The sequence below is a fragment of the Elephas maximus genome, chromosome 21, assembly GCF_024166365.1.
Source record: "Elephas maximus indicus isolate mEleMax1 chromosome 21, mEleMax1 primary haplotype, whole genome shotgun sequence".
NCBI lineage: Eukaryota > Metazoa > Chordata > Mammalia > Proboscidea > Elephantidae > Elephas > Elephas maximus.
Window position 1 is genome coordinate 56,416,165 of NC_064839.1, and position 24,132 is coordinate 56,440,296.

At 51.7% G+C, this 24,132-nt stretch overlaps 1 protein-coding gene across 21 annotated transcripts in view; it reads left to right on the forward strand.

Annotated features, from left to right (window-relative positions):
• The window catches only part of LOC126064689 (uncharacterized), a 302,693-nt gene that overhangs the window by 62,280 nt on the left and 216,281 nt on the right, over window positions 1–24,132 (forward strand). For 2 of the 21 annotated variants that reach the window (XR_007514599.1, XM_049863909.1), the window contains exon 1: window positions 22,361–22,539. The exons of 18 other annotated variants lie outside the window; for them this stretch is intronic. Coding sequence is in view for 2 of the 3 variants with exons in the window: in XM_049863909.1 (XP_049719866.1) it covers window positions 22,518–22,539 (22 nt within the window). In the remaining variant the exon portion in view is untranslated. Of the gene's footprint in view, window positions 1–647; window positions 911–22,360; window positions 22,540–24,132 lie in introns of those variants that run through there. One more of the 21 variants, XM_049863910.1, reaches the window with a different exon arrangement.

Below are 24,132 nucleotides of genomic sequence, written 5' to 3' on the forward strand. Positions count from 1 at the left end.
TTCAATGCTATAAATATCTCTCTAAGCGCTCCTTTTACTGCATCCACACGTTTTGATAAGTTGTCTTTTCATTTCCATTTAGTTCAAGGTATTTGTAAATTTCTCTTCAGACTCTTCTTTTGACCCATGTGTTTTTTAATTTCCAAATATTTTGGTATTTTCCAGCTACCTTTCTGTTATTGATTTCTACTTTAATTCCATTGAGGTCTAGAACATACTTTTAATGATTTCTTTTCTTTTAAATGTGTTAAAGTGTGTTTTATGTCCTGATGATCCACTCCCAAGACCCCCTGAGCTTCATTCCTGGTCTCACATTGCATGCATGCAGATGTTTACACTGCTATGATGGTCATCTGTACCTGGCAGTAAACCCCAGGGGTCAGAATGCATTTTTCCTGGCCTCTCAGGGCTTGACATGCACTAGAGGTGCTAGAATATTTACTGAACAAATGAAATATTGTGGGTTTGGGAGTGAATGAAGAAATATATTGTTGACTGTTGGTGGGGAACAATTTGCAGAGAAACGTGCAGGGTGATCCTATCTTTAAGTTGAAAGCAGCATTTGAAAATCTCCATGTACTGTGTATAAGTAGAGGGGGAAGGTCTGAGGCCACAGGAAGCTGAGGTTTGTGGCTGAGAGGTAGAGCAGGAGGGGCCGGAGGTCTGGGGAGCTGCAGGACCTGAAGGAGGGGCACGAAGGGAAAACTGACACCTTAAGGCTGATTTCTTAGGCCTTGATGGCCTATAGCTTATTTGCTTCCTGTGTGTGGAGGGTGCAGGTGTGGGGCTGGAGATGGGGCTGCCTCCTGCCCAAGGGGCACCACAGGTCTCAAGGAGGGCTAGGTGGCTAAAGGCCAACATAACACTGTGGTGCCCAAGGCCAGGGCTGACATGGAACCCAGGCTGTCAGGTTCGTATACCGCCATCCTATTTGACTGAAGCTGACCTATCAGCACCCAGGAAATTTGGCTGGTGAGTGATGCCCTGAGCACTCCTTCTTGTGTGGTGTAGAAGACAGGCTCTGGGCCGGAGTGATGATATTGGAGAAACAGGTTGGTGAGCCCATATGGGGGTAGGATGGGGAGTGGGCTGAGCCCTGTCCCACCCAACCAGATGAGCTCCTGCTGCTCTACTGTGCGCTTAATTTACCAAGAAGAGCCTGGACCCTGACTGACTGGTGCGGCATTCCAAAAGCTGGCACAAGTACTTATTCAAGGCCATGTAGGGTTATAGGCTGGACTGCAGGCACCACAGAGACCTGGCTGCCAGGATGATCTCCCCCTGGTGCTGAGAGCAATGGGCTTGACTAAGGTTGCAGCGGCTGAAGGACAAACAGGTGGAAGGTTTGCAAGTCTCTTTCTTGGGGTAGGAGGAACCACACCTACCCAGGGTCCCCAGGGAACCCCCAGTGAGCCTCCAGTGGAATCTTCCTGGCACAATGCTGCCTCCCCACCTCTGACTTAGTGTGGGCTATGTTCTGTTGGAAGTCCACATATCAGCTGAACTTCACCTTCACTGTGCTGGCCCTGTCAGGCTTCCTGAAGGGTGTCTATGACCCTGGTTGAGCTCCGTCCCCACCGCAGGTATCCCTGAATTTGTTCCCAGGAACTTCCCCCGCAGCTCACTCTTTCTAGCCCTTTTCATGAAGCAAAGCCCCATGTGTGGTCCGGGCTGATAGGGTGTGGTGAGTGTGAGAGCCTGGCAAGGCTCAGTGTCCCAACACTGGCCTTTCTGTCTGTCTCCCACCCCCGCTGGCAGCTGTCTATCTAGTGTCTGCAGGGATTCAGTTTTTGGCTTGGTCTTTCACACAGTGGTATATGCTACCATACCCACCTTGACTCAGGGCAGCACAGAATCCCTCTGTACCTGCCACTGCCTTCTGGGAAGTGTGCCAGGTAAGACTGCATGGGTGTGGGCTTGAGGAGCTCTATGCCTTGGCTCTGAGCCTCTCTAGACTTGGAAGCCACTGGGTGAGTTTTCCGTGAGACATGTGTGACTGTGGTTCCAGCTATAACCACTGTGTCATGGACCTGCACAAATTCTGCTAGGTCTGCCCAGAGCAGTTCTCCTGGGAAAACATTGGCCTTTTCTGGCCTGAAAAGGTGGGTGAGTTGGGTGTCGTTTAGCTCTGGGCTTTTCTCCAGAATTCTGAGTTTTCAAAGTCAGTGTACAGGTCAGGATCTGCCCCTAGCTGCAGGGGGTGAGGTTGAGGCTGAGGAGGTGCCTGCAAAGGAGTGGCCATCTGGATCATAGCCCCGAGATTAGAGGCCAGGTCAAGGTGCCCTGGTTTCCCTCTTTACTCTCACTGTGCACTCTGGACCTCCTCAGTGCTGTCCCAAAGGGGTCTGCTACCCCAAATGCTGGCTGTGTTGACTACCATGTGAGGAGGCACCCTGAAGGACTTTTGGCTCTGGTCTGAGCCACTGTGGGGTTAAACCTACAGTGAGTGGGTTCTGTACCCAATGTCTACTTGGCCAAACTGAGGACCAGGTTTCTCTGGGATCACAGGAGACACAGTGGGAAGGCAGGGATGGGGTGGTGGCGGCAAACGAGCATCTTCCTCTGAGACCTCCACCCCAAGCTGCCATGGTCGCTTCCCTCCACTGTCATCACCTTTTACTGTGCCCTGGCCAGGTACTAGGTGGAGGAGATGGGGCCTGGAGACAGGCCCCACCCGTACTGGAAAGAAGGGAAATAGGGCTGGGTTCTTCCCTTGTGTGTCCCTGCAGGTGTCTTGGCTGGTATTTGCTGGGAAATCAGCCACAGTGGTAGTAACTACGCTAGTAGTATCATGGCATTAGAGCCTCATACCAAATCTTGGGCACCCAGCCTCTGCGCCTCCATCTGGCATGGTTTCTTGGTGATTCCCACTTGAGGGAGGAGGTGAAAATCAGCAAAGGCGAGGAAGGAGAGGTGAGGGCTAGGGTGTCCTGATGACAGTGTATGGGTGCTTGGGGGCAGTCTGGTAGGCGTCACTGGAGCTTGAAAGGGGGGAAGCCCAGAGCCCTGGGGTTACCCCCACCCATCTCTGCCCAGATAGTCTTCTCTGCCCCTTCTGGAGTGGTGTCCCTTGTGTGGAGCAGGCTTGCATAGTCCTCCGTCCTGCCCCTCTGTGGCCCTGGACCTGGTTGTTGGCTGTGGTTCTATTGGGGGTACTGTCCAGGGCAGGGCAGAGTCTGGGGCACTGACAGCTCTAAGTTGTCTGTGTTTGGCCTCAGGGCTCTCAGGGGGCTGTGCAGGCAGGGGTCCAGTGGTTCAGGGTGGAAGGTGGTGGGTGGGGGAGTGTTATCTGAGGCCTAGTTTGCAAGACCTCACCCTTCCCTGCCCAGGAGCTCATGCTCGTCACCATCAGGCAGTGGGCAGCCTCAAAGTCTCAGAGGCCCTGGGTCTGTTCCTGCCCTTGCTCAGGGGCGAGGCAGTCTGTGAGGTCAGGCTAGGAGCCTATGCAGGCCTGAGGAAGAGTGGCCTGTTACTGCCCATGTGAGGGAAGCATTGTGCGGTCTCTCTGAACTCTTATGCGTGGCACTGGGGAAGCTGTGGCCGAGGGTCCTGAGTGTCTGAGCACCACTCAGTGTAGCCGAGGCGGACAGCCAGAGTCCTCTTCTGCATGGGTGCCTCCTAGGTGTATAGTAGGTAAGGGTATTTGCTGTTGACAGGCCTGTGGCTCTGCCTCTGGAGCTTTGTTATAGAGAAGATATCACGCTTCCAACCTCCAGGGCCTTTAGGAGGACAGCACGAGGTAACCAACCAGGCTTGGAGTCAGCAGAAGCCAGGTGATTTTGAGCAAGGGCCATGCCACTGTGGTAACTACCAGTACCCCAACACCCACAGTGACAGGAGCCCAGACAATAATGCCTGCCCCTGCAGGGCCTGGAGGGCCACAGAGGGCCTCAGAGGCTGGACCAGGTACCCCTGGGAGGCTGAATTGCAGGTGGTATGGGGAAAGGATATCCCCAGGGAAAGAGGGTGGTGGCTTAATGGAGGCCCCCTGGGAAAAAGTAGGGCTACACACACTCTAGGCTCATGGCTCAGAATACTTGGCATCCCAGAATTGTCCCATTGGCCTACACCAGCAGCTGGGGCTTTCAGCTCCCTCCCTAAAAGTCTGGGTGAGCCTGCCTTAGGCCCTTCACTGTTTATGCCTCAGTTTCTCCATCGTGATCACACTGGCAGAGGAGGAGGGTTTATTGTGTAAACGCCTGACACCAGCCCTGGGTCTCCCTTAGCCTTTGCCTAGTCCTAGGCCAGGGCCTGCACTGCCCCTTCGACCATCCTTGGGCCTTTGTGGTCATCACTGGGGTCCACACCCCAAGCACAACTATCCTTCCCTCCAACTTTCCAGAGTCACAGAAGACAGTTTGCAACTGCCCTCCCCCACTCCTACCACAGGGTCTGGGAGGCTCTGGGGCTTGTGTGGAGCAGGCTGTTAGTGCTATGGGTGGTACCACCGTGATCACCATAGTCGTAGTCATCTACCACAGCTCGGTGCTCTGTGACAAGAACTGGGGCTGGAGGTGGGGCAGGGTGGCTGTATCCTCAGAGGCAGAGAGGGTTCAGGCTGCCAGCTGGGATCCTTGGCCACAGCTTCAGGGCTTAGCTGGTATGCTGGGAAGGGGAGGTGCTCAGGCTGTTAGAGCTGCTGCACGTCCAAGGGTGAGGCTGACAATGTGGCAGTATGAGGGGACAGGAGAATGGGGACACCAGGAATGGTGATCTGGCTCTGCTGGCTGACTTCCAGATGCTGGGGGACCTCCTGAGGGGCCATAGGAATTTCATCTGTCTTATGCTCCCTGCAGGGGCCTGTGACAGGCTGAGATGGATGGCAGGGAGAAGGAAAGAGGGTTGGATGCCAGTCAGCAGGGCTCTGGTACTGGACTGGGAGTTGGGGGAAAGCCTGCAGAGTGTGGGCTGGGCATGTGTTAGAGGAATGGCATCAGGACCCACCTGAGCTCAGGTCCCACCTGACTCCTCCTGGTTCCTGGCCTAGATGGCTGAGTTGTGGCCCTGATATATTGACCAACCCCGAGGGAGGATGGGGAACTTTTGTGGGCTGTCCACTGGAAGCCAGGAGACAATGTCCATAGTATACCCACTATGAGTGAGATTAGGCTGAGTTGGGGGTTGCCTTTGGCTTGACTGTTTCATGACCCATATGGACTTCCTCGCTGGGGTCTCTGTGGTGACCTCCCAGGAGCCCGGGGGTCCAGATAACCGTGTCACCACCGTGGTGTTATACCTGTTGGTTTGGGTCATGTGCCACATGGCTGTGGTACCTCTCCCCCCGAATCCTTGATGGCGTGTCCCTGTTTGTCTTGCTTATCTAGTGCTGCTGTTGCAGAAACAGCACAAGAGGGTAGCTTCAACAAACAGAAAGTATTATCTCACAGTTTAGGAGGCTAGAAGTCCGAATTCAGAGCTGTAACTCTAGAGGAAGGCTCTCTCTCTCTCTCTCTCTCTCTCTCTGCTCTAGGGGAAGGTCCTTGTCTCTTTTCAGCTGCTATTCCTGGGTTCCTTGGAAGACTATGTGGGTTGTATCATGTACTTGTTTGCTTGTTTAGTCTGTCCTTTTATATCTCAAAAGAGATTGACTCAGAACACAACCTACACTAATACTGCTTCATTAACAAAGCTATGAAAACCATTTCCAAATGAGATTATAACCACTGTTATAGGGGTTAGGATTTACAACACATATTTTTAAGGGACACAGTTCAATCTATAACACCTTTCAAAATCCTGCTCGGGCCTGCAGTTCCTGATGAGAGGAGCTGGGGTGTAGGGATTGGGTTTTTGCAAGGCATTGTGAGGCTGTGGCCAGAACAACTATAACCATAACCACAGGAATACCACAGTGGTGTATGTCTGCCCCCAATCCCCCTCTGGAAGGATGGCAGACAGGCAGCCCCAGAGGTAGGGACCTTAGCATAGAGCTGGGATTCATGCCTGAGGTGTTGCTTGCTGAAACATCTGGGGGGCCTCTCAGGGTGAGGTGGCTATGCCAGCCTTTACTGGAACTCTCCCTGAGCTGATGGGTGTCGGTCCATTATGGAAATCATCCACCCCCACCACTGCAGTGGAACCTAGGGTGGATGAGTGCCCACCCCCACCATGCATTGGTTACTTGGGGGCCTTTTATATCCTCGGGGTCAGCAGTACCTGCCCCAGGAAGCTTGAGGGAGAAGCAGAGGCCCAGATGTGAGGTCAGGGGTTTTCCAGCCCAGCGGAAGGGACACCTAGGACTGTGAATCAGGAGTTTGTTCCTTACTCTGTAAGAGTGCAGGGTGTGTACCTTAGGGGTAGAGACCTGGGTCCTAGGAACTCCTCCCAACTGTGTTTGTAGGTCAGCAGCCACCCAGACCATCCCTCTTTGTCCTTCCAAGGCTACCTTCCATGCCAGTGCCCCACAAGGGGCTGCTGCCTCCACCTCTGACTTGTGCCTTGCTGTTCCTGCTCAGAGGACTCTGGTCTTTTGCTGGCTTCTCCCTCAGGGAGTGAGGGGTGGATGGTGCTCAGAGACTCTGAGGTCCACAGTGGGGCAGGTGGGAAGGACAGAAGTCACAGCTTAGGACCTGGAAAATTTCCAGAACCGCTATGGGGTAAATTTAAAAAATACTCTTACATTTGTTCGCTAAAAATCCTATTATAAATGCAGTCTCTGAGACTGGTGAAAATTTTAAAATATAAGGAAGGGTGTAAATGGACTGGGCATGTCCCCTCTCCCTGTCTCCCCATGACTACCAGGCTGGGCTCATCCATTTGATCACAGGAAGGGTCCTGACTTATGGTCATCTTGGTGCTCTCTTGCGCACACTCAGAAGGATCAAAACACCATGATGCGTACCTGCCTGGGTTCCACTTCACTTGTGCAGAGCTGTTGTTATGGATTGAATTGTGTCCCCCAAAACTGTGTGTCAACTTCCCTAGGCCACGGTTCCTAGTATTGTGTGATTGTCTCCCATTTTGTCATGTGATGTGATTTTCCATTGTGTCCTAAACCCTACCTCTATGATGCTAATGAGGCAGGATTAGAGGTAGTAATGTTAATGAGGCAGGACTTAATCTACAAGATTAGGTTTTATCTCGAGTCAATCTCTTTTGAAATATGAAAGGGAGAAGCAAGCAGAGAGACAGGGGGACCTCAGGCCACCCAGAATGTAGTGCCAGGAGTATAGCACATCCTTTGGACTTGGGGTCCCTGCACTGAGGAGTTCATAGGCGATTGGAAAATTGATGACAAGGACCTTTCTCCAGAGCCCACAGAGAGAGAAAGCCTTCCCCTGGAGCTGGTGCCCTGAATTCAGACTTGTAGCCTACTAGACTGTGAGAGAATAAGCTTCTGTTTGTTAAAGCCACCCACTTGTGGCACTTGTATTACAGTAGCACTAGATACTTTAGACAGCTGGCCAGCAAGCCCCACCTGCCCCTGCTGCTCAAGGAGCTGGGTCATCAGTGGGACACCTTGTTCCATTGTCTCCAAACTGCAGCACCTGCGGGTGGGTGGCAGGTCACATGCCCTGTGCCGTGTGGGAGTTGATGGTCACCACAAGGCCGGATCCTAGGGTGCTGCACCTCGAGCTTGAGGTGGGACTTTTGTGCAACAGCTGTGTCACTGTGGTAGTAGCAGTAACCCCCACTGCAATATTGTTCCAGTGACACATGCACTGGGTACCCAGGGCCTCGGGATGGGGCAGTGGCTGGCCCTGGGGAACCTTCTCTCTGCTGGACACAGGGCTGGGGCCAGACCCTGTGTCTTGCCTGGAGCTGGACTGGCCTGGGATGGGGGACGGTTTGGAAAACACTTCCGTTTGGGGAGGGAGGTGTGAGAAGCATGGAATGGACCTCAACTGTACCCAGTCTCCTAGGGTACAGGAGATGACCTCTGTGCCTGCAGGGGACACACGCCAGGACATAGGCCACTGGAGGCTGGTGCGGAGCCAGGACTTCAACGTTGCTGTCTGTGAATATTGCGCACACGGGCCAGGTTTGGAGGTGGGGGCGGTCCCCAGTGGTGCTGCTGGTCTGGAGAGTGTGGAATTGGGGAGGCTACTTTGAGGATCCCTCTTGGTAGGCAGCTGTGGAGCACCGCCTGCATCCAGACTGAAGAGGAGCTGGAACTAGAGGTTCTCTCAACTGGAAGGTTTCTGTGGGAGCTCAGATGAGTTGGGATCCAGGGCACATCTGTAAGTTCTCTGGGAAAACTTTCTAATCTGTTGTAGTAGAGCCACTGACAGACTGTAAAATATTTTGAAGATTAAGCCAAAAAGCGAAAGTAAAAATCAATTCATTCTCTAAATTACCTTTCCCTGATTCATCTGTTCTATTTACACTCCTGTCATCACATGGCGTGGGGTACTTTTGAACCCTTTCACCAAACAGGGTTCTTCCAGGAGCTCTGCTCCTGCCATACACGCTTTGTAAACAGGGAAAGCTTGCAGGACATTCCCACTAATGGCTGCACCATGAGTTCTTTAGTCAGTAGCTTGCTTCCAACTTTTTTATGATCACAAATAATTGTCTGAAGGATGTCTATTCATAAAATGTTTTCTGTCTTTTCTTAATATTTCCTAGCCATTTGTGTTTCTTTTGCAATTTTTCTGTTATATCCTTTGTCCATTTGTTTTATGAGTTTTGCTATTTTTCTTCTTAGCATCTATGAGTTCTTTGCATACTACTGTTATAAAACATCTGAATATTTGCTGAATATTTTAAGTTCATTATTTGTTTTTAAATTTTGATGTCTTTTAAGTGTACAAAACCTCTAAGTGTGTTATCTACTTTCGTGATTTAGGTTTTGGAGTGAAGGTTTGTCTGACTTTGGGTAGCTTTTTGGGTCTCTCTTCGGAGCCTCCGTCTTCTGTCTGGAGGGCTGGTTCAATGTCAGTGTTCTCCCTCATGGCACCGGTGCTCCTGTTGGGACTTCCGTTTCTTCCAGCACACCTTCCATTTCTATTGAGCCTACAATGAGGCTCTCATTTCCCTGAATGTTGGAGTGAATGCTAAACAGTTCCCAATTCCTGGTTTAATCTTTGATCCATGCGCTGGACAGAATATGACTTTACTATTTCACTTATGACTTCTGGTTCTTTATTCCTATGTAAATTAGCCCTCATTTCTCTTTTTGGAGACTTTGTCAGATTTTAGTATTAGAGGAATGGTTCATGAAAGCAAACTTCCCATGTTTCTCAGAGTTCTGAAATGTTTTCACAAAATGGGATGACCAGTTTTGTGGAAGTCTGAGCCTGAAGAAGCCTATGCCATCTGAATTGTCACTATTTTATACTAACAATTGCATCCCATGTCTGCTAAGTCCTCCCCTGTACAAGAGCTGTACTGCCATTGAAGTGAGTTAAGGCATCCAGAATGCTCCAAGTAGAGCTGGTACACGGTTCAGGTGGTCTGGGCACTTAACAAAGAGCCACAGTGAAGTGAAGGGGGCACTCTGTGAGGATACTGCCACGAGAGGCGGACACACTCTCAGTGATGACTGTGGCACCTTTCCTTGAGGAAGCCTCACAGTGATGGGCTATGAAAAGGAGAGGAGAGACAGAGAGAGCAATAGACATAGAGTGAGGTGACACAGAGAGATAGAGAGAGGACAGAGAGACAGGGAGACAGAGTCCAACTGAGAAAGACAGGTGAGACACACAGAGGTGAGACAACATGAGATAAAGACAGAGAGATAGAGAGACAGAGAGACAGAGACAGACACAGATAGAGTGAAAGAGATAGAGACAGACAGAGAGGGAGAGAGATTGAGACAGAGACAAAGAGAAGTGACAGAGGTAGAGAACTGAGCTCTGGTCTGTGTCCCCTGCCTGAGAAGTTGCTTGCTGAAGATGCTAAATGTGTTAAGGTGTTTTTTATGTCCTGATGACCCACTCCCAAGACCCCCTGAGCTTCCTTCCTGGTCTCACATTGCATGCATGCTAGGTTTGCTCTGCTGTGATGGTCATCTGTACCTGGCTGTAATCCCCAGGAGACAGGCTGCCTTTGTCCTGGCCTCTCAGGGCTTGACATGCACTAGGGGTGCTAGAATATTTACTGAATGAATGAAACATTGTGGCTTTGGAAGTGAATGAGGAAATATACTGTTGACTGGCTGTGGGGGATGGCACAAGTTACGGAGAAATATTCAGGGTGATCCTGTCTTAATGTTAAAAGCAGCATTCGAAGATCTCTATATACAGCGTGTATACGGTTGCTATGAGTCGGAATCGACTCGACTGCACAGGGTTTGGTTTTGGGTTGGGAAGTGAAGGGGAAGGGCTGAGGCCACAGGAAGCTGAAGTTTCTGACTGAGAAGCAGGGAAGGAAGGGCAGGAAGGGAAAACTGATGCCTGAAAGCTGATTTGTGAGGTCTTGATGGCCTAGAGCTTATCTGCTTCCTGTGTGTGGAAGGTGAGGGGCCTGGAGCCAGAAGGTGGGGCTGCCTCTCTGCCCTAGGGACACCACAGGCCTGGCTGAGCTCAGGCCTCCCAAGGAGGGCTAGTTGGCTAGAGACTTGCATAACAATGCAGTGGCCAAGGCCAGGGCTGACCTGGAGCCCAGAGTGTCAGGTCCACAGACCCCTATGCCCTTTGATGAGCTGGCCCATCAGGACCTAGGAAAGGCATCTGGTGAGTGATGCCCTGAGTACCCTTCTTGTGTGGGGCACCGAATCCTGCTATGGAAGACAGACTCTGGGCCACAGTGATGATACAGGAGAAACAGGTTGGTGAGCGCACATGGGAGTAGCATGGGGAGTTGCCTGAGTCCTGTCTTCTCCAGCCAGGTGACGTCCTGTTGCTCCACTGTCCTCTTGATTTACCAAGAGGAGCCTGGACCCTGACTGACTGGTGTAGTATCCAGAAAGCCAAAACATACTTATTCAACGCCATGGAGGGGTCTAGGCTGGACTGGGCCTCCACAGAGACCTGGCTGCCAGGATGATCTCACCACTGCCTCTGAGAGCAGCGGCTTGGCTAAGCTGTAGGTAGGCTGAAGGACAAATAGGCAGAAGTGTTGAAGGTCTCTTTCCCTGGTTATGGGGTAGAAGGATCTACCATCTGCTTGGGCTCCTCAGGGAGGCCTCCATCTGAGTCTTCCTGGCACAATTTTGCCTCTAGGGCTCTGACCTGGTGTGGGATATATTCCGTTGGATGTCCACATATCAGCTGAACTTCATCTTCACTGTGCTGGTCCTGTGAGCCTTCCTGAAAGGGGCCTCTGACACTGGGTGAGCAATTCACTCCTCAGAGCTTCCTCCCCAGCTCAAGCTTTCTAGTCCTCATCATGAAGTAAAGTTCCTGCGGGGCCTGGGCTGTTAGCCTGGGGTTAGTGTAGAACCTTACAGGGCTTAGTGTTCCACCACTGGCTTTTCTGCCTGACCCCCACTCCTGCTGGTAGCTGTCCATCCACTTTCTGCTGGAATCCAGTTTTACCCTTGGTCTTTCACAAATTGTTAGCTACCACCATATCCACGTTGTCACAGGTCAGCACTTTGGGGAAGGGCTCCAGGCAGCGGCTACATGGGTGTGAGCTTGAGGAGCTCTGTGGTCTTGGCTCTGAGCCTTTCTAGTCCTGGAGGCCACTAGGTGGGTTCTATGTGAGACCTGTGTCACTGTGGCTCCAGCTATAACCACTGTGTCATGGACCTGCACAAATTCTGCTGGATCTGTCTAGGGCTGCCCTCCTGGGCAAAAATTGGTCTTTTCTGGCCTTGATAGGGTAGGGTGAGTGTCCCTCAGCCCTGGGCTTTTCTTCAGAATTCCAATTCTCCAAAGTTAATGCACAGGTTAGGATCTGCCCCTGCTTGCGGGGAGTGTGCTGGGGATGTGGGGAGCCTGCAATGAAGTGGCCATTTGGATCACAGGCTAGTGATTAATGTCCAGGTCAGGGAGGCCTGGTGGCCCGCTTCACTATCACTGGGTACCCCAGGCTTCTGCAGTGCTGTCCCAAAGGGGTCTGCAACCCCAAATCCTGTCTATGTTGGCTAATGCATGAGGGGACCCTCGTAGGGCTTTGGGCTCTGGTCTGAGCCACTATGTGGGTAATCCCACCATGAGAGGGTTTTTTTCAAAATGTCCACTTGTCAAGAGTGAAGACCCAGGGTTCTCGGGGGGCTCAGGAGCCCGAGGAAAGAGAAACGGTGGTGATGGGGTCAGCAATGAGGTAGGTGTGGCAAAGGAGAATCTTTAGCTGAGACCCTCCCCCCCAAGCTGCCAGGGCTACTCCTCTCTAGTGGCACAACTGTCTACTAACTGGCTGCTGGTTGGAGGAGATGGGACCTGGAGACAGGCCCCACCCCAAGGGGTAGAAGGTAGGTAGAGATGGGTTCTTCCACTGAGTGCCCCTCCAGGTATCTTGGCTGGTATTTGCTGGGAAGTCAGCCACAGTGGTAGTAACCATCAGAGTATCAGGGCATTACAGCCTCATACCAAATCTTGAGCATCCAGCCTCTGTGCCCCCATCTGGCATGGTTTCCTGGGGCTTCCCACTTGAGGGAAGGAAGAGAAGGCATCAGAGGGGAAGAAGGACAGGTGCAGGCTGGGGTGTCTTGAGGCCAGTGTTGTAGAGGAAAAACATCACAGAGTTTAGTAAAGCAAAAATAAAATTTTATTCGGCATGTAGTCAGAAAGGCAAAAATGGGAAACTGACAAACATGTTGCTAGAGCCATGTTTGCAGGATTCCAATGAAGGTTACAGAGTCATCAGTGTATATTAACATTCCAAATGGGCAAAACCAAATCCTACATTTTGAATTGTCTTTTTTAATGATCGTTGGTACAGGTTTCAGTAAGAGACAGTCAGGAGGGTCTTCATTGGTCCAACAAATTTCTATTCACTAAATGCTAAAAGAAAATGATAAGAATGGAAAATCTTTTGTGTTCTGGCTGACATGAACGTTACCCTAAAAGATATTTTCCAAGAGTGTTCTATCTATTATTGTCTTTATCTCAGAACGCACTTGATTTGTCCTTGTGAGACCGGCTCCAGCTGGGTCACATTCTCTATGCTCAAAGACAGGGAATAATGACTCCAATATTATTTCCTAAATCATTAGTGAAGTAGTGCTTGGGGGCACTCTGGTAAGAGTCACTGGGGCTTGAAAGGGGGGAAACCCAGAGCCGCAGGGTTACCACCACCCATCTCTGCCCAGATAGCCTTCTTTACCCCTCTGGATTAGCGGCCTGGGTGTGGAACAGGCTTGCACAGGCCTCCATCCTACCCTTCTGTGGCCTCTGGACCAAGCTGTGGGCTTTGGTTCTATTGGGGATACTGTGCAGGGCAGAGCAGAGCCTGGGGGCACTAATAGCTCTGAGCTCTCTGTGTTTGGGCCTCAGGGCCCTCAGGGGGCTAATTGGGCAGGGGTCCATCCGTTTGGGGTGGGAGGTGGTGAGTGGGATAGGGTTGTTTGAGGCCCAGGTTGCAAGACCTCAGCCTTCCTTGCACAGGAGCTCATGCTCACCACCACCAGGCAGTGGGCAGCTCCACAGCCTCAGAGGCCCTGGGTCTGTTCTTGCCCTTGGGAAGGGGCAAGAGAGTCTGTGAGGTCACAGTAGGAGCCAGTACAGGCCAAGGCAAGGGTGGCCTGAGACTGCCCAGCTGAGGGGAGCAGCGTGTGGTTTCTCTGAACTCTTATGGGTGGCACTGGGGAAGCTGTGGCTGGGGGGCCTGGGGATCTGAGCACCCCTAAGCTCAGCCAGAGTTGGACAGAGTCCTCTTCTGCATAGGTGTCTGCTAGGTGGGCAGTAGATAGGGGTCTTTGCTGTTGACAGGCATGTGGCTGTGTGTCTTGAGCCTTGTTATAGAGAGGGGATCACACTTCCAACCAGTGGAACCTTTGGGAGGACAGCATGAGGTGACCAGGCCCAGCTGCCAATATGGCCTGTAGGAGCCAGGCAATTTTGAACAGGGGCCATGGCACTCTGATAACTACTACTACTCCACCACCCGCAGTGACAGGGACCCAGACAATATTGCCTGCCCTTGTAGGGGCTGGAGGACCACAGGGTGCCTTAGAGTGTTAGACCATGTGCCCTGGGACGCTGAACATCCAGGGGTGTGGGGAAATATATCCCCAGGGAGAGAGAATGGGGGCTTAATGGAGGCCCCTGGGAAAACATGGAGGCATAATCACCAGGATAGTGGATCAGAGTCCTTGGTCTCCAGGAATTGCCCCAGTAGCCTGAGCCAGCAGCGAGGGCTCTCAGCTCGCCCCTAGGAGTCTGGGGGAGCCTACCCCCAATCTTTCAAAGCTCATGCTTCGGTTTCTGCCTGGTGAGGGAATGATGATGGAGGCCCTAAGGCCAGGCAGGCAAAGGATGAGGAGATAATTGTGTACATGCCTGACACCAGCCCTGGGCCTGCCTCTGCCTTTGCCTAGTCCCAGGTCAGGCCCTGCACTACCCCTTCGACCAACCTTGGGCTCATATGATTGTCACTGTGGTCCCTTCCTCAAGCACAGCTATCCCCTCTCTCCAGGTGGCCAGATTCACAGAACTGCACCCTACAACTGCCCTCCCCCTACCTCATGTTTCAGGGTCTGGGAGACACTGGGGCTTGGGTGAAGCAGGTTGTTGCTGCTATGGGTGGTGCCACTGTGATCACCATAGTCATAGTCAACTGCCACAAGTTGACATTCTGTGACAAGAACTGGGTCTGGAGCCAGGGCAGTTTGGCTGCATGCACAGAAGCAGAGAGGATCCAGGAGGCCAGCCTTGCCCCATGGCCACAGCTGCAGGACTAGCTGGTGGCCTGGGGTGGTAGGGGAGCCATAGGTGCTGCCTCTTTCTAAAATGGGGGAAAGGGTGTTGGGGAGTGGTGCATTTGAGATGCCCAGCCATGGCCCTGATCTGTTGACTAACCCTCAGTGAGGAGGGGGGACTTTTGTGGGCTGTCCAAATGAAGCCAGCAGACAGTGGTCATGGGGGAGGTTCAAGAGGAGAGAACCCACTATGAGCTAGATTAGGCTGAGTTGAGGGGTTGGCTTTGGCTTGTCCATTTCATGACCTGTTTGGACTTCCCTGTCGACTTCTCTGTGGTGACTCTTCAGGAGTTTGATATCCCAGGGAGCCATGTCACTACTGTGATACTGTATCTGCTAGTCTGGGCTCTGGGCTGCATGGCTGTATATCATGGATTGAATTATGTCTCCCCCTAAAATGTGTGTATCATTTGGCTGGGCCATGATTCCTGGTATTGTGTGATTTTCCTATATGTTGTAAATTCTGCCTCTATGATGTTAATGAGGGGCAATGGGTGGTAGTTGTGTCAGTGAGGCAGGACACAGCCTACAATATTGGATTGTGTCTTGAGGCAATCTATTAAGATAAAAAAGAAAGAAGCAAGGCGAGAGATGGGGGGACCTCATACCACAAAGAAAGCAGTGCCCGGAGCAGAGCATGTCCTTTAGACCCGGGGTCCCCACACTGAGAAGCTCCTAGTCAGGGGGAAGATTGATGAGAATGCTGACAGAGAGAGAAAGCCTTCCCCTGAAGGTGACACCCTGAATTTGGACTGTTAGCCATCTTTACTGTGAGAATTCTCTTTGTTAAAGCCCTCCACTTGTGGTATTTCTGTTATAGCAGCACTAGGTAACTGAGACACTGCAGTATCCCTCCAAATCCATGCTGGTGTGTCTCTGCTTGTCTTAGTTATCTAGTGCTGCTGTAGCAGAAATACCATGAGTGAGTGACTTTAACAAACAGGAATTTATTTTATTCCATTTCTGGAGGGTAAAAGCCCAAATTCAGAGGACTGGCTCTAGGGGAAGGCTTTCTCCCTCTTTCTGCTCTGGGGAAAGGTCCTTGACTCTTTTTAGCTTCTATTCCTAGGTTCCTTGGAAGACCTCGTGGCTTGTAACATGCACTTCTTTGTTTGCTTAATGTGCTGTTTTATATCTCAAAAGAGATTAACTCAAGACAAGTCCTACACTAATACTGCCTCATTCACATAGCAAAGAAAACCCATTCTCAAATGAACTTATAACCACAGGTATAGGGGTTAGAACATGCAACATATTTTGAGGGACGCAATTCAATCCATAACTTCTTTCAAAATCCTAGGCAGGCCTGTAGTGCTTGGTGGGAAGGCCTGGGGCATAAGGCTGGCTTTTTGCAAGACATTGTGAGGCTGTGGCCATAGCAACTAGAACTATCACAGTTATGCCACAGAGGTTCAGGCCTTCCCCTAATCCTCCTCTGGCAGGGTGCCAGGCGGGCGTCCCCAGAGGTAGGTACCTGAGCTCCGGGTGGGGCTCCCCTAAGGCTTTGCTTGCTGAAACATCTGAGGGTCCTCTGAGGGTGGCATGGCTGAGCTGGTGGGTGTCTGTTCAGAATCAGCCAATCCTCTGCCTCTGCAGCAGCACCCAGGGTGGGTGAGAGCCCAACCCCAGTGTGCATAGGTTACTTGGGGGTCTTTTATATCCTCAGGACCAGCAGTACCTGCCCCAGGAGGAGGGAGCAGGGGCCAAGATTGGAGGTCCAGGGTTTTGCAGCCCAGAAGAGGGGGAAAGGCAGGACTCTGAATTGTAAGTTTCCCCCTTGTTCTGTGAGAGCACAGGGTGTGCCTTAGGGGCAGAGACCTAGGTCCTAGGAGCTCCTCTCAGCTGTGGCTGTAGGTCAGCAGTGGCCCCAGATACTGCTGCCTGTGTCCTTCAAGGCTGGTCTCCATGCCAATGCCTGGAGATGGGCACCTCCCTCCCCCTTGGACTTGTGCCTTGCTGCTCCTTTGCAGGGGACCATTTTTTCTTTTTCTGGCTTGTCCCTCATGGAGTCAGGGGTAGATGGTGCCCAGAGATCCTGGGCTCCACAGAGGGGCAGGTGGGAGAGACAGAAGTTGCAGGTCAAGACCTGGAGCAGCTTCAGCACTGTCAAGTGGTAGGTTTTCAAAAAATACACTTACATTCCTTCACTTCAAATCCCATTATAAATGCACTCTCTGTGCCTAATTAAAAATTTAAAATGTAAAAAACAGTGTAAATGGACTGGGCATGTCCCCCCTCTCTCTCCCCATGCCTACCAGGCTGGACTCTCCCCGGTGATTTCAGGCATTAGCCTGCCTTGTTACCCTCCTGGTGTTCTCTGTGCACACACGAGGAAAGATCACATACCGGGGTGAATACATACCTCGGTTCCACCTCCCTCGTGCAGAGCTGGTGTTATTAATTGAGCTGTGTCTCCCAATAATGTGTGTCAACTTGGCTAGGCCCTGGTTCCCAGTATTGTGTGATTGTCCACCAGTTTGCCATTTGATGTGATTTTCCTCTGTGTTGTAAATGCTAACTCTAGGATGTAAATTAGGCAGAAGTAAAGGCATTATGTTAATGAGACAGGACTCAATCTACCAGATTAAGTTGTATCTTGAACCAATCTCTTCTGAGATATAAAAGAGAGAAGCAAGCAGAGAGACAGGGTACCTCACGCCGCCCAGAACGTACTGCCGGGAGCAGAGTGCATCATTTGGACCTGGTGTTCCTGCGCTGAGAAGCTCCTAGACAGGGAAGTTGATGACAAGGGTCTTCCTCCAGAGCTGACAGGGAGAAAAAGCCTTCCCCAGAAGCTGGCACCCTGTTTTCAGACTTCTAGCCTACTAGACTGTGATAGAATAAACTTTTGTTTGCTAAAGCCACCCACTTGTGGTACTTCTGTTAAAGCAGCACTAGATAATAAGACAGCTGGTCAGCAGGCCTCCAACTTTCCCTGATGCCCCAGGAGCTGGGCCTCCTCTTCTGTTTTCATCAGTGGGACATCCTTGTCCCATTATCTCTGAACTCCTGCTTCCACGTGTGGGTGGCAGGTCAGATGTCATGCGCCCTGTAGGAGTACATGAGCACTACCACGCTGCATCCCAGGATGTTGCATCTAGAGCTTTGGGTGGGGCTTTTGGGCAGGTGCTGTGTCACTCTGGTAGTCACAGTAACTACCACTGCAATATTGTCACGGTGACGCATGTCCCTACACGATCCTCCTGCTGGGACAGCCCCATCCACCCTCTGTAGTGGAGATTCCAAGAGTTCCTGAGGTTTGGGTTTGGAACTCAGGTGAGGTGGGATGAGTCTGACCAGCCCTCTGGGGGCCAAGACACAGCTGTTTCCAGGCTGCTGCATGTTGCCCCAGTGAGTGCTGTGGGTTCAACTGTTGCCAAGGAACAGCTCTATGGTGCACACACCCCTGCTTGGATCCGTAGCAAGTGTGATGGTTTGTCTATGCTGCCTTTGGTCCCTCCTGCTCCAGGAGGACTTTGGGATCTCAAGTTGTTTCCATCTATTAAGCTGTGTCCTCCTTGGCAGAGTGGACTCTGAGCCACTAAGGTATTGCATCCTTTCTGAGGCTGGGTTTTTTTGCTGAAAGCTGCAACTTCGGAGTCAATCCTGGGAAGTCCCTCACGCCCTGGGTGCCCAGGGCCTGTTGATGCCCCTGCAGAACCCTATTTCAAGGAATTGTTATATTCCATCAAAGGTATCGAATGTGTGGGCATAGAGTTGTTCATTATATCTCCTTTTTATCCTTGTAATGTCCATGGGATCAGTAGTGATGACTCCTTTTTCCTTTTTGGTATTAGTGATTTATATCTTCTCTCTTCTTTTCGTGGTTTGCCTCACTAGAAATTTATCAATTTTCCTGATGTCTTTGAAGTACCTCTTTTTGGTTGCATTGATTTTTTTCCTATTAAATTTCTATTTTCAATTTCATTGATTCCTGCTCTATTTTTATTATTTATTGTCTCTTTCCTTATGTCAGATTTAATTTATTCTTCCTTTTCTGGTTTTCTAAAATGTAAGCTTAGAATATTGATTTTATATCTTTTTTCTTTTTTAATATATGTATTCAATGCTATAAATGTCTCTCTAAGTGCTCCTTTTGCTTCTTTCCACACATTTTGAAAAGTAGTCTTTCCATTTCCATTTAGTTCAAAGTATTTTTAAATTTCTCTTCAGGGTTCTCTTTTGACCCATAACTTATTCAGCAGTGTGTTGTTTAACTTCCAAATATTTTGATATTTTCCAGCTAACTTAAAAAAAAAAAACAAAAATCCAGTGCCAGCTAACCTACTGTTATTGATTTCTAGGTTTAATTCCATTGTGGTCTAGAACATATTTTAATGATTTTGTTTTTTTTTTCTTTTAAATGTGTTAAGGTGTTTTTTATGTCCTGATGATCCACTCCTAAGGCCTCCTGAGCTTCCTTCCTGGTCTCACATTGTATGCATGGAGATGTTTACACTGCTGTGATGGTCATCTGTACCTTATTGTAAACCCAGGAGGACAGAATGCATTTCTCTTGGCCTCTCAGGGCCTGCCATGCACTTGGGGTGCTGGAATATTAACTGAATGAATGAAGTCTTGTGGCTTTGGGAGTGAATGAAGAAATATATTATTGCCTGGGGAGGGTGTGTGTTTTTTTTTGGGGGGGGGGGACGTAGTTGCTGAGAAATGTGCATGCTGAACCTATTTTTATGTTGAAAGCAGCTTTTGAAAATCTCTATATACTATGTGTAAGTGAAGGGGGAAGGGCCTAGGCCACAAGAAGTTGAGGTTTGTGGCTGAGAGTCAGGTCAGGAGGGACTGGAGGTCTGGGGAGATGCAGGGCCAGAAGGAGGGACAGGAAGGGAAAATTGATGCCTTAAAGCTGATTTCTGAGGCCTTGCTGGCCTTGAGTTTATCTGCTTCCTGTGTGGGGAGGGTGTGGGATATGGGGCCTGGAGGTAAGGCTGCCTGGCTTGACCAAGGGGCACCACAGGCCTGGCTGAGCCCGAGACTCCCAAGAAGGGCTAAGTTGCTGGAGGCCTGCATAACTCTGGAGTGGCCAAGGCCATGGCTGACCTGGAGCCCCAGGTGCCAGGTCCACAGACCCCTATCCCCTTTCACTGAAGCTGGCCCATCTGGACCCAGGAAAGTCAGCTGGCGAGTGATGCCCTGAACACCCTTCTTGTGTGGGGCACTGGCTCCTGATGTAGAACACAGGCTCTGGGCCACAGTAATCATACAGGAGAAACAGGATGTTGAGCACACATGGGGGTAGCATGGGGAAGGGGCTGGACCCTGTCCTAACCAGCCAGATGAGCTCCTACTGCTCCACTGTGCTCTTGATGTACCAGGAGAAGCGTGGAACCTGACTGACTGGTGTGGAACCTTGAAAGCCGGGACAGGTACCTACTCAGGGTCATGGAGGGGTACAGGGTGCACTGGGGGCTCCACAGAGACCTGGCTGCAGGGATGATCTCCCCACTAGTGCTGAAGGCAGTGGGCTTGACTAGGCTGAAGGTGGGGTGAAGGAAAAATAGGCAGAACAAGTGCAGATCTCTATTCTTGGATTTGAGGATCCACCACCTGCCCTGGCTCCCCAGGAAGGACTCCAGCTGAGCCTTCTCGACACACTTCTGCTTCCCAGCTCTGAGTGGGTGAGGGCTGTGTTCTTTTGGAAGCCTACCTATCAGCTGAACTTCACCTTCACTGTGCTCTTTTGGGCTTCCTGAAAGGTGTTTATGACCCTGGTTGAGCTCTAGCTGCACAGTGGGGAACTCCCCCCCCAATCCACTCACTTGGACTTCCTCCCCAACTCATGCTTCTTAGTCCTCACAATGAATTGAAGCCCCTTTTGGGTTCCCTGCTGTTAGGGTGGAGTTACTGTCAGAGCCTGGCAGGTCTCAAGCTCCAGCACTGGCCTCTTTCTGTCCGTCCTCTGGCTGCTGGGATATAGTTTTTGACTAGGTCTTTCTCACAGTGGTAGGTCCAACCATACCCACCTTGACACAGGGCAGCACAGAATCCCTCTGTACCTTCTGCTGCCTGTAGGGTAGGGTACCAGGCAGGATTGCATGGAGAGTGGTCTTGAAGAGCTCTCTGGCCTTGGCTCTGAGCCTCTCTAGTCCAGAAGCCAGTGGATGAGTTTTATGTGTGATGTGTGGCACTGTGGTCCTAGCCATAATAACCAGTGTGTTGTGGGCCTGCCCAAATTCTGCTGGGTCTGACCAGGGACGTTCTCCTGGGCAAACATTGGCCTTTTCTGGCCTTGACAGGATTGGGTGCTGTCCCTCAGCCCTGGTCTGTTCTCCAGAAGTCCAAGTGTCCAAAGTCAATGCACAGGTTAGAATCTGCCACTGGTTGCAGGGTCGGAGGGAACTGCGATGGAGTGGCCATCTGGATCAGAGCACTGTGATTGTAGCCCAGCTCAGGGTGGCCAGGTGTCCCTCTCTCCACTGTCACTGGGCATTCCAGGACTCCGCAGTGCTGTCCCAAAAGGGTCTCCCACACCAGGTCCTGGCTGTGTTGGCTATCACATGAGGAGGCCCCCCCAAAAGTCTTTTTGCTCTGCCCTGAGTCACTATGGGAGTAACCCCACTGAGAGAAGGTCCTGTGGAGAATGTGCCCTTTCCCAGAGTGTGGATCTCTCATTCTTGGAGACCCTGAGAACTCTGGAGGAAGAGACCAGGGGTGGCAGGAATGCGGTTGGGGTGGTAAAGGAGCATCCTGAGAAGAGCCTTTTGCCCCTCACCCCACACCCCTCAGCTGCCAGAACCCCTTGTCTTTACCAGCATCACTATCCACTGCTGCCCCAGTCAGGTACTAGGTGGAGGAGATGGGACCTGGAGACAGGTCCCACCACCAGGGCTATGAAAAGAGGCAGGGATGGGTTCTTCCCCTGTCTGCCCCTGCAGCTCTCTTGGCTGGTATTTGCTGGGAAGTCAGTCACTGTGGTAGTAACTACCACTAACGTAGTATCACAGCATTAGAGCCTCATACCAAATCTTGGGCATCCAGCCTCTGTGCCCACATCTGGCATGGTTTCCAGGTGCTTCCCACTTGAGGGAAGGAGGAGACCACAGCAGAGGGGAGGAAGAAGAGTTGAGGGCTGGGTTGCCCTGGGGGAAGTGAAGGGATACATGGGGCTAAGAGGAACTGGGGCCTGAAAGGGGGCAACCTAGAGCCCAGGGGTCTCCAGTACACATCTCTGCCCAGACAATCCCCTCTGCACCTCCTGGCCTGGTGGCCTGGGAGTGGAGCAGGCTTCCACAGGCCTTCATTGTACATTTCTGTGACCTCTGGCCTGGACTGTGGTCAGTGGTTCTATTGAGGGGTTGCCCAGAGCAAAGGATTATTGGGAGCATCGAATGTTCTGTGATTTCAGTGTGGGTCCTCAGGGCCCTCAGGGGGCTTTGCAGTCATTGGTCTGGTGGTTCAGGGTGGGAGGTAGTGGATGAAGTAGCAGGTGTCTGAGGCCCAGTTAGCAAGGCCTAAGACTTCTCTGCAGAGGAGCTCAAGGTGGCCACCATCAGGAAGTGGACAGGTTCACAGCCTCAGAAGCCCTCAGTCTGCTCCTGCTTTTGCTCAGGGGCAGGAGAGTCAGTAAGGTCAGGCCAGAAGCCAGAGCAGGTGAGGAGAAAGGTGGCCTGAGAATGCCCAGCTGAGGGAAGCATTGTGTGGTTTCTCTGAACTGCTAGGGGTGGTGCTGCTGAGGCTGGGGCCTGGGCACCTGGGGTTCTAGGCGCCCCTCAGCTCAGCTGGAGGCGGATGGCTAGAGCCCTCTCCTGCATGGATGCCTCCTAGGTGGCCAGTGGGTGAGTGTCTGTGCTGTTGACTGGTTTGTGGCTATGCTTCCCGAACCTTGCTATGGAGAGGGGATCACGCTTCCAACCTCCAGGACCTTTGGGAGGACAGCATGAGGTGACCAGGCCTAGCTACTAATATGACCTATGGGAGTCAGGTGATTTTTATCAGGGTCCATGCCACTGTGGTAACCACTACTTCTCTATCACCCACAGTGACAGGGACTCAGACAAAACCGCTTGTTCCTGCAGGGGCTGGAGGGCCACAGAGGGCCTCAGAAGCTGGGCCAGGTGCCCCTGGGAGGCTAAGCTGCCAGCGGTGTGGGGGAAAGATATCCCTACAAGAGAGTGGGGTCTTAATGGAAACCCCTGGGGGATTGTGGGGGTATTCTCTAGGCTTATGGCTTAGAGTCCTTGGTCTCCAGGAATTGCCCCAGTAGCCTGAGCGAGCAGCTGGTGCTCTCAGCTCCCTCCATAGCTGTTTGGGTGAGCCTGCCCCAGGCCCTCACTGCTCATACATCAATTTCCCCATGGTGAGGGAGCGATGATATAGTCTGGATGGAGCAAGGTGGCAGAGGATGGATTACTTGTGTACATTCCTGACACAAGCCTGGGCCTCCCTCACCCTTTGCCTAGTCCCAGGCTGGGCCCTACATTGCCCCTTTGAGCATCCCTTGGTCCTTTGGTCATCACTGGGGTCCCAACCCCAAGTACCACGATGCCCTCCTTCCAGGTGGCCAGACTCACAGAGGGGCACCCTCCAACTGCCTTTCTCCCACTCCCCTGCCCCAGGGTCTCGGAAGCACTGGGGCTTGTGTGGAGCAGGTGGTTGCTGCTATGGTTTGTGCCACTGTGATCATCATAGTCATTGTCATCCACCACAGCTCGATGCTCTATGAGAAGATCCGTGTCTGGGGCCTGGGCAGGCTGGTGTATCTACAGAAGCACAGAGGGTCCAGGTGGCCAGCCTCACTCTGTAGTTACAACTGTAGGGCTAGCTGGTGAGCTGGATGAGGGGGAGGAAAGAAAATTCTCAGGTTCTCCTGGCGCTGGAATTCAAGGGTGAGGGAGTCACAGAAGAGGCATAGGTGGACAGGAGACCAGAGACAGTGAGGATGTCAGTCTGGATGCTTGGGGGCCTCCTGAGTGCCCAGAGGCTGGGTGATAGGAACTCCATGTGTCCTGCTTTACCTTCGGGGGCCTGGGTCCGGCTGGAATGGGTGCCAGGGAGAAGAAAATAGGGGTGGATGCCAACCCACAGGTCTCTGGTACTGGGCTGGGAGGAGGAGGAAAGGCTTACAGAGTATGGGCTGGTTGTTTGGTAGAGGAACTGAATCAGGACCCACCTGAACTCATGTCCCACCTGACTCTACCTGGTTCCTATCCCAGAAGACAGAGGAGGGATTCCTTTGGGACTTGCTCCTGGAGGGGCTGCTCTGGGACTCCCTTCCCTGGGGGCTGACAGATTTCCAGCACAGTGTCCCTGATGATGACCTCAGCCAGACACCGATGTGCAGAGAGCCCTGCACTATCCCTCTTCTGGGGAGAAGCCCCTCCAGACCTCGAGGTGGGTAGGAGTCTGCGACAGTTGCTGCCCAAAGGAGC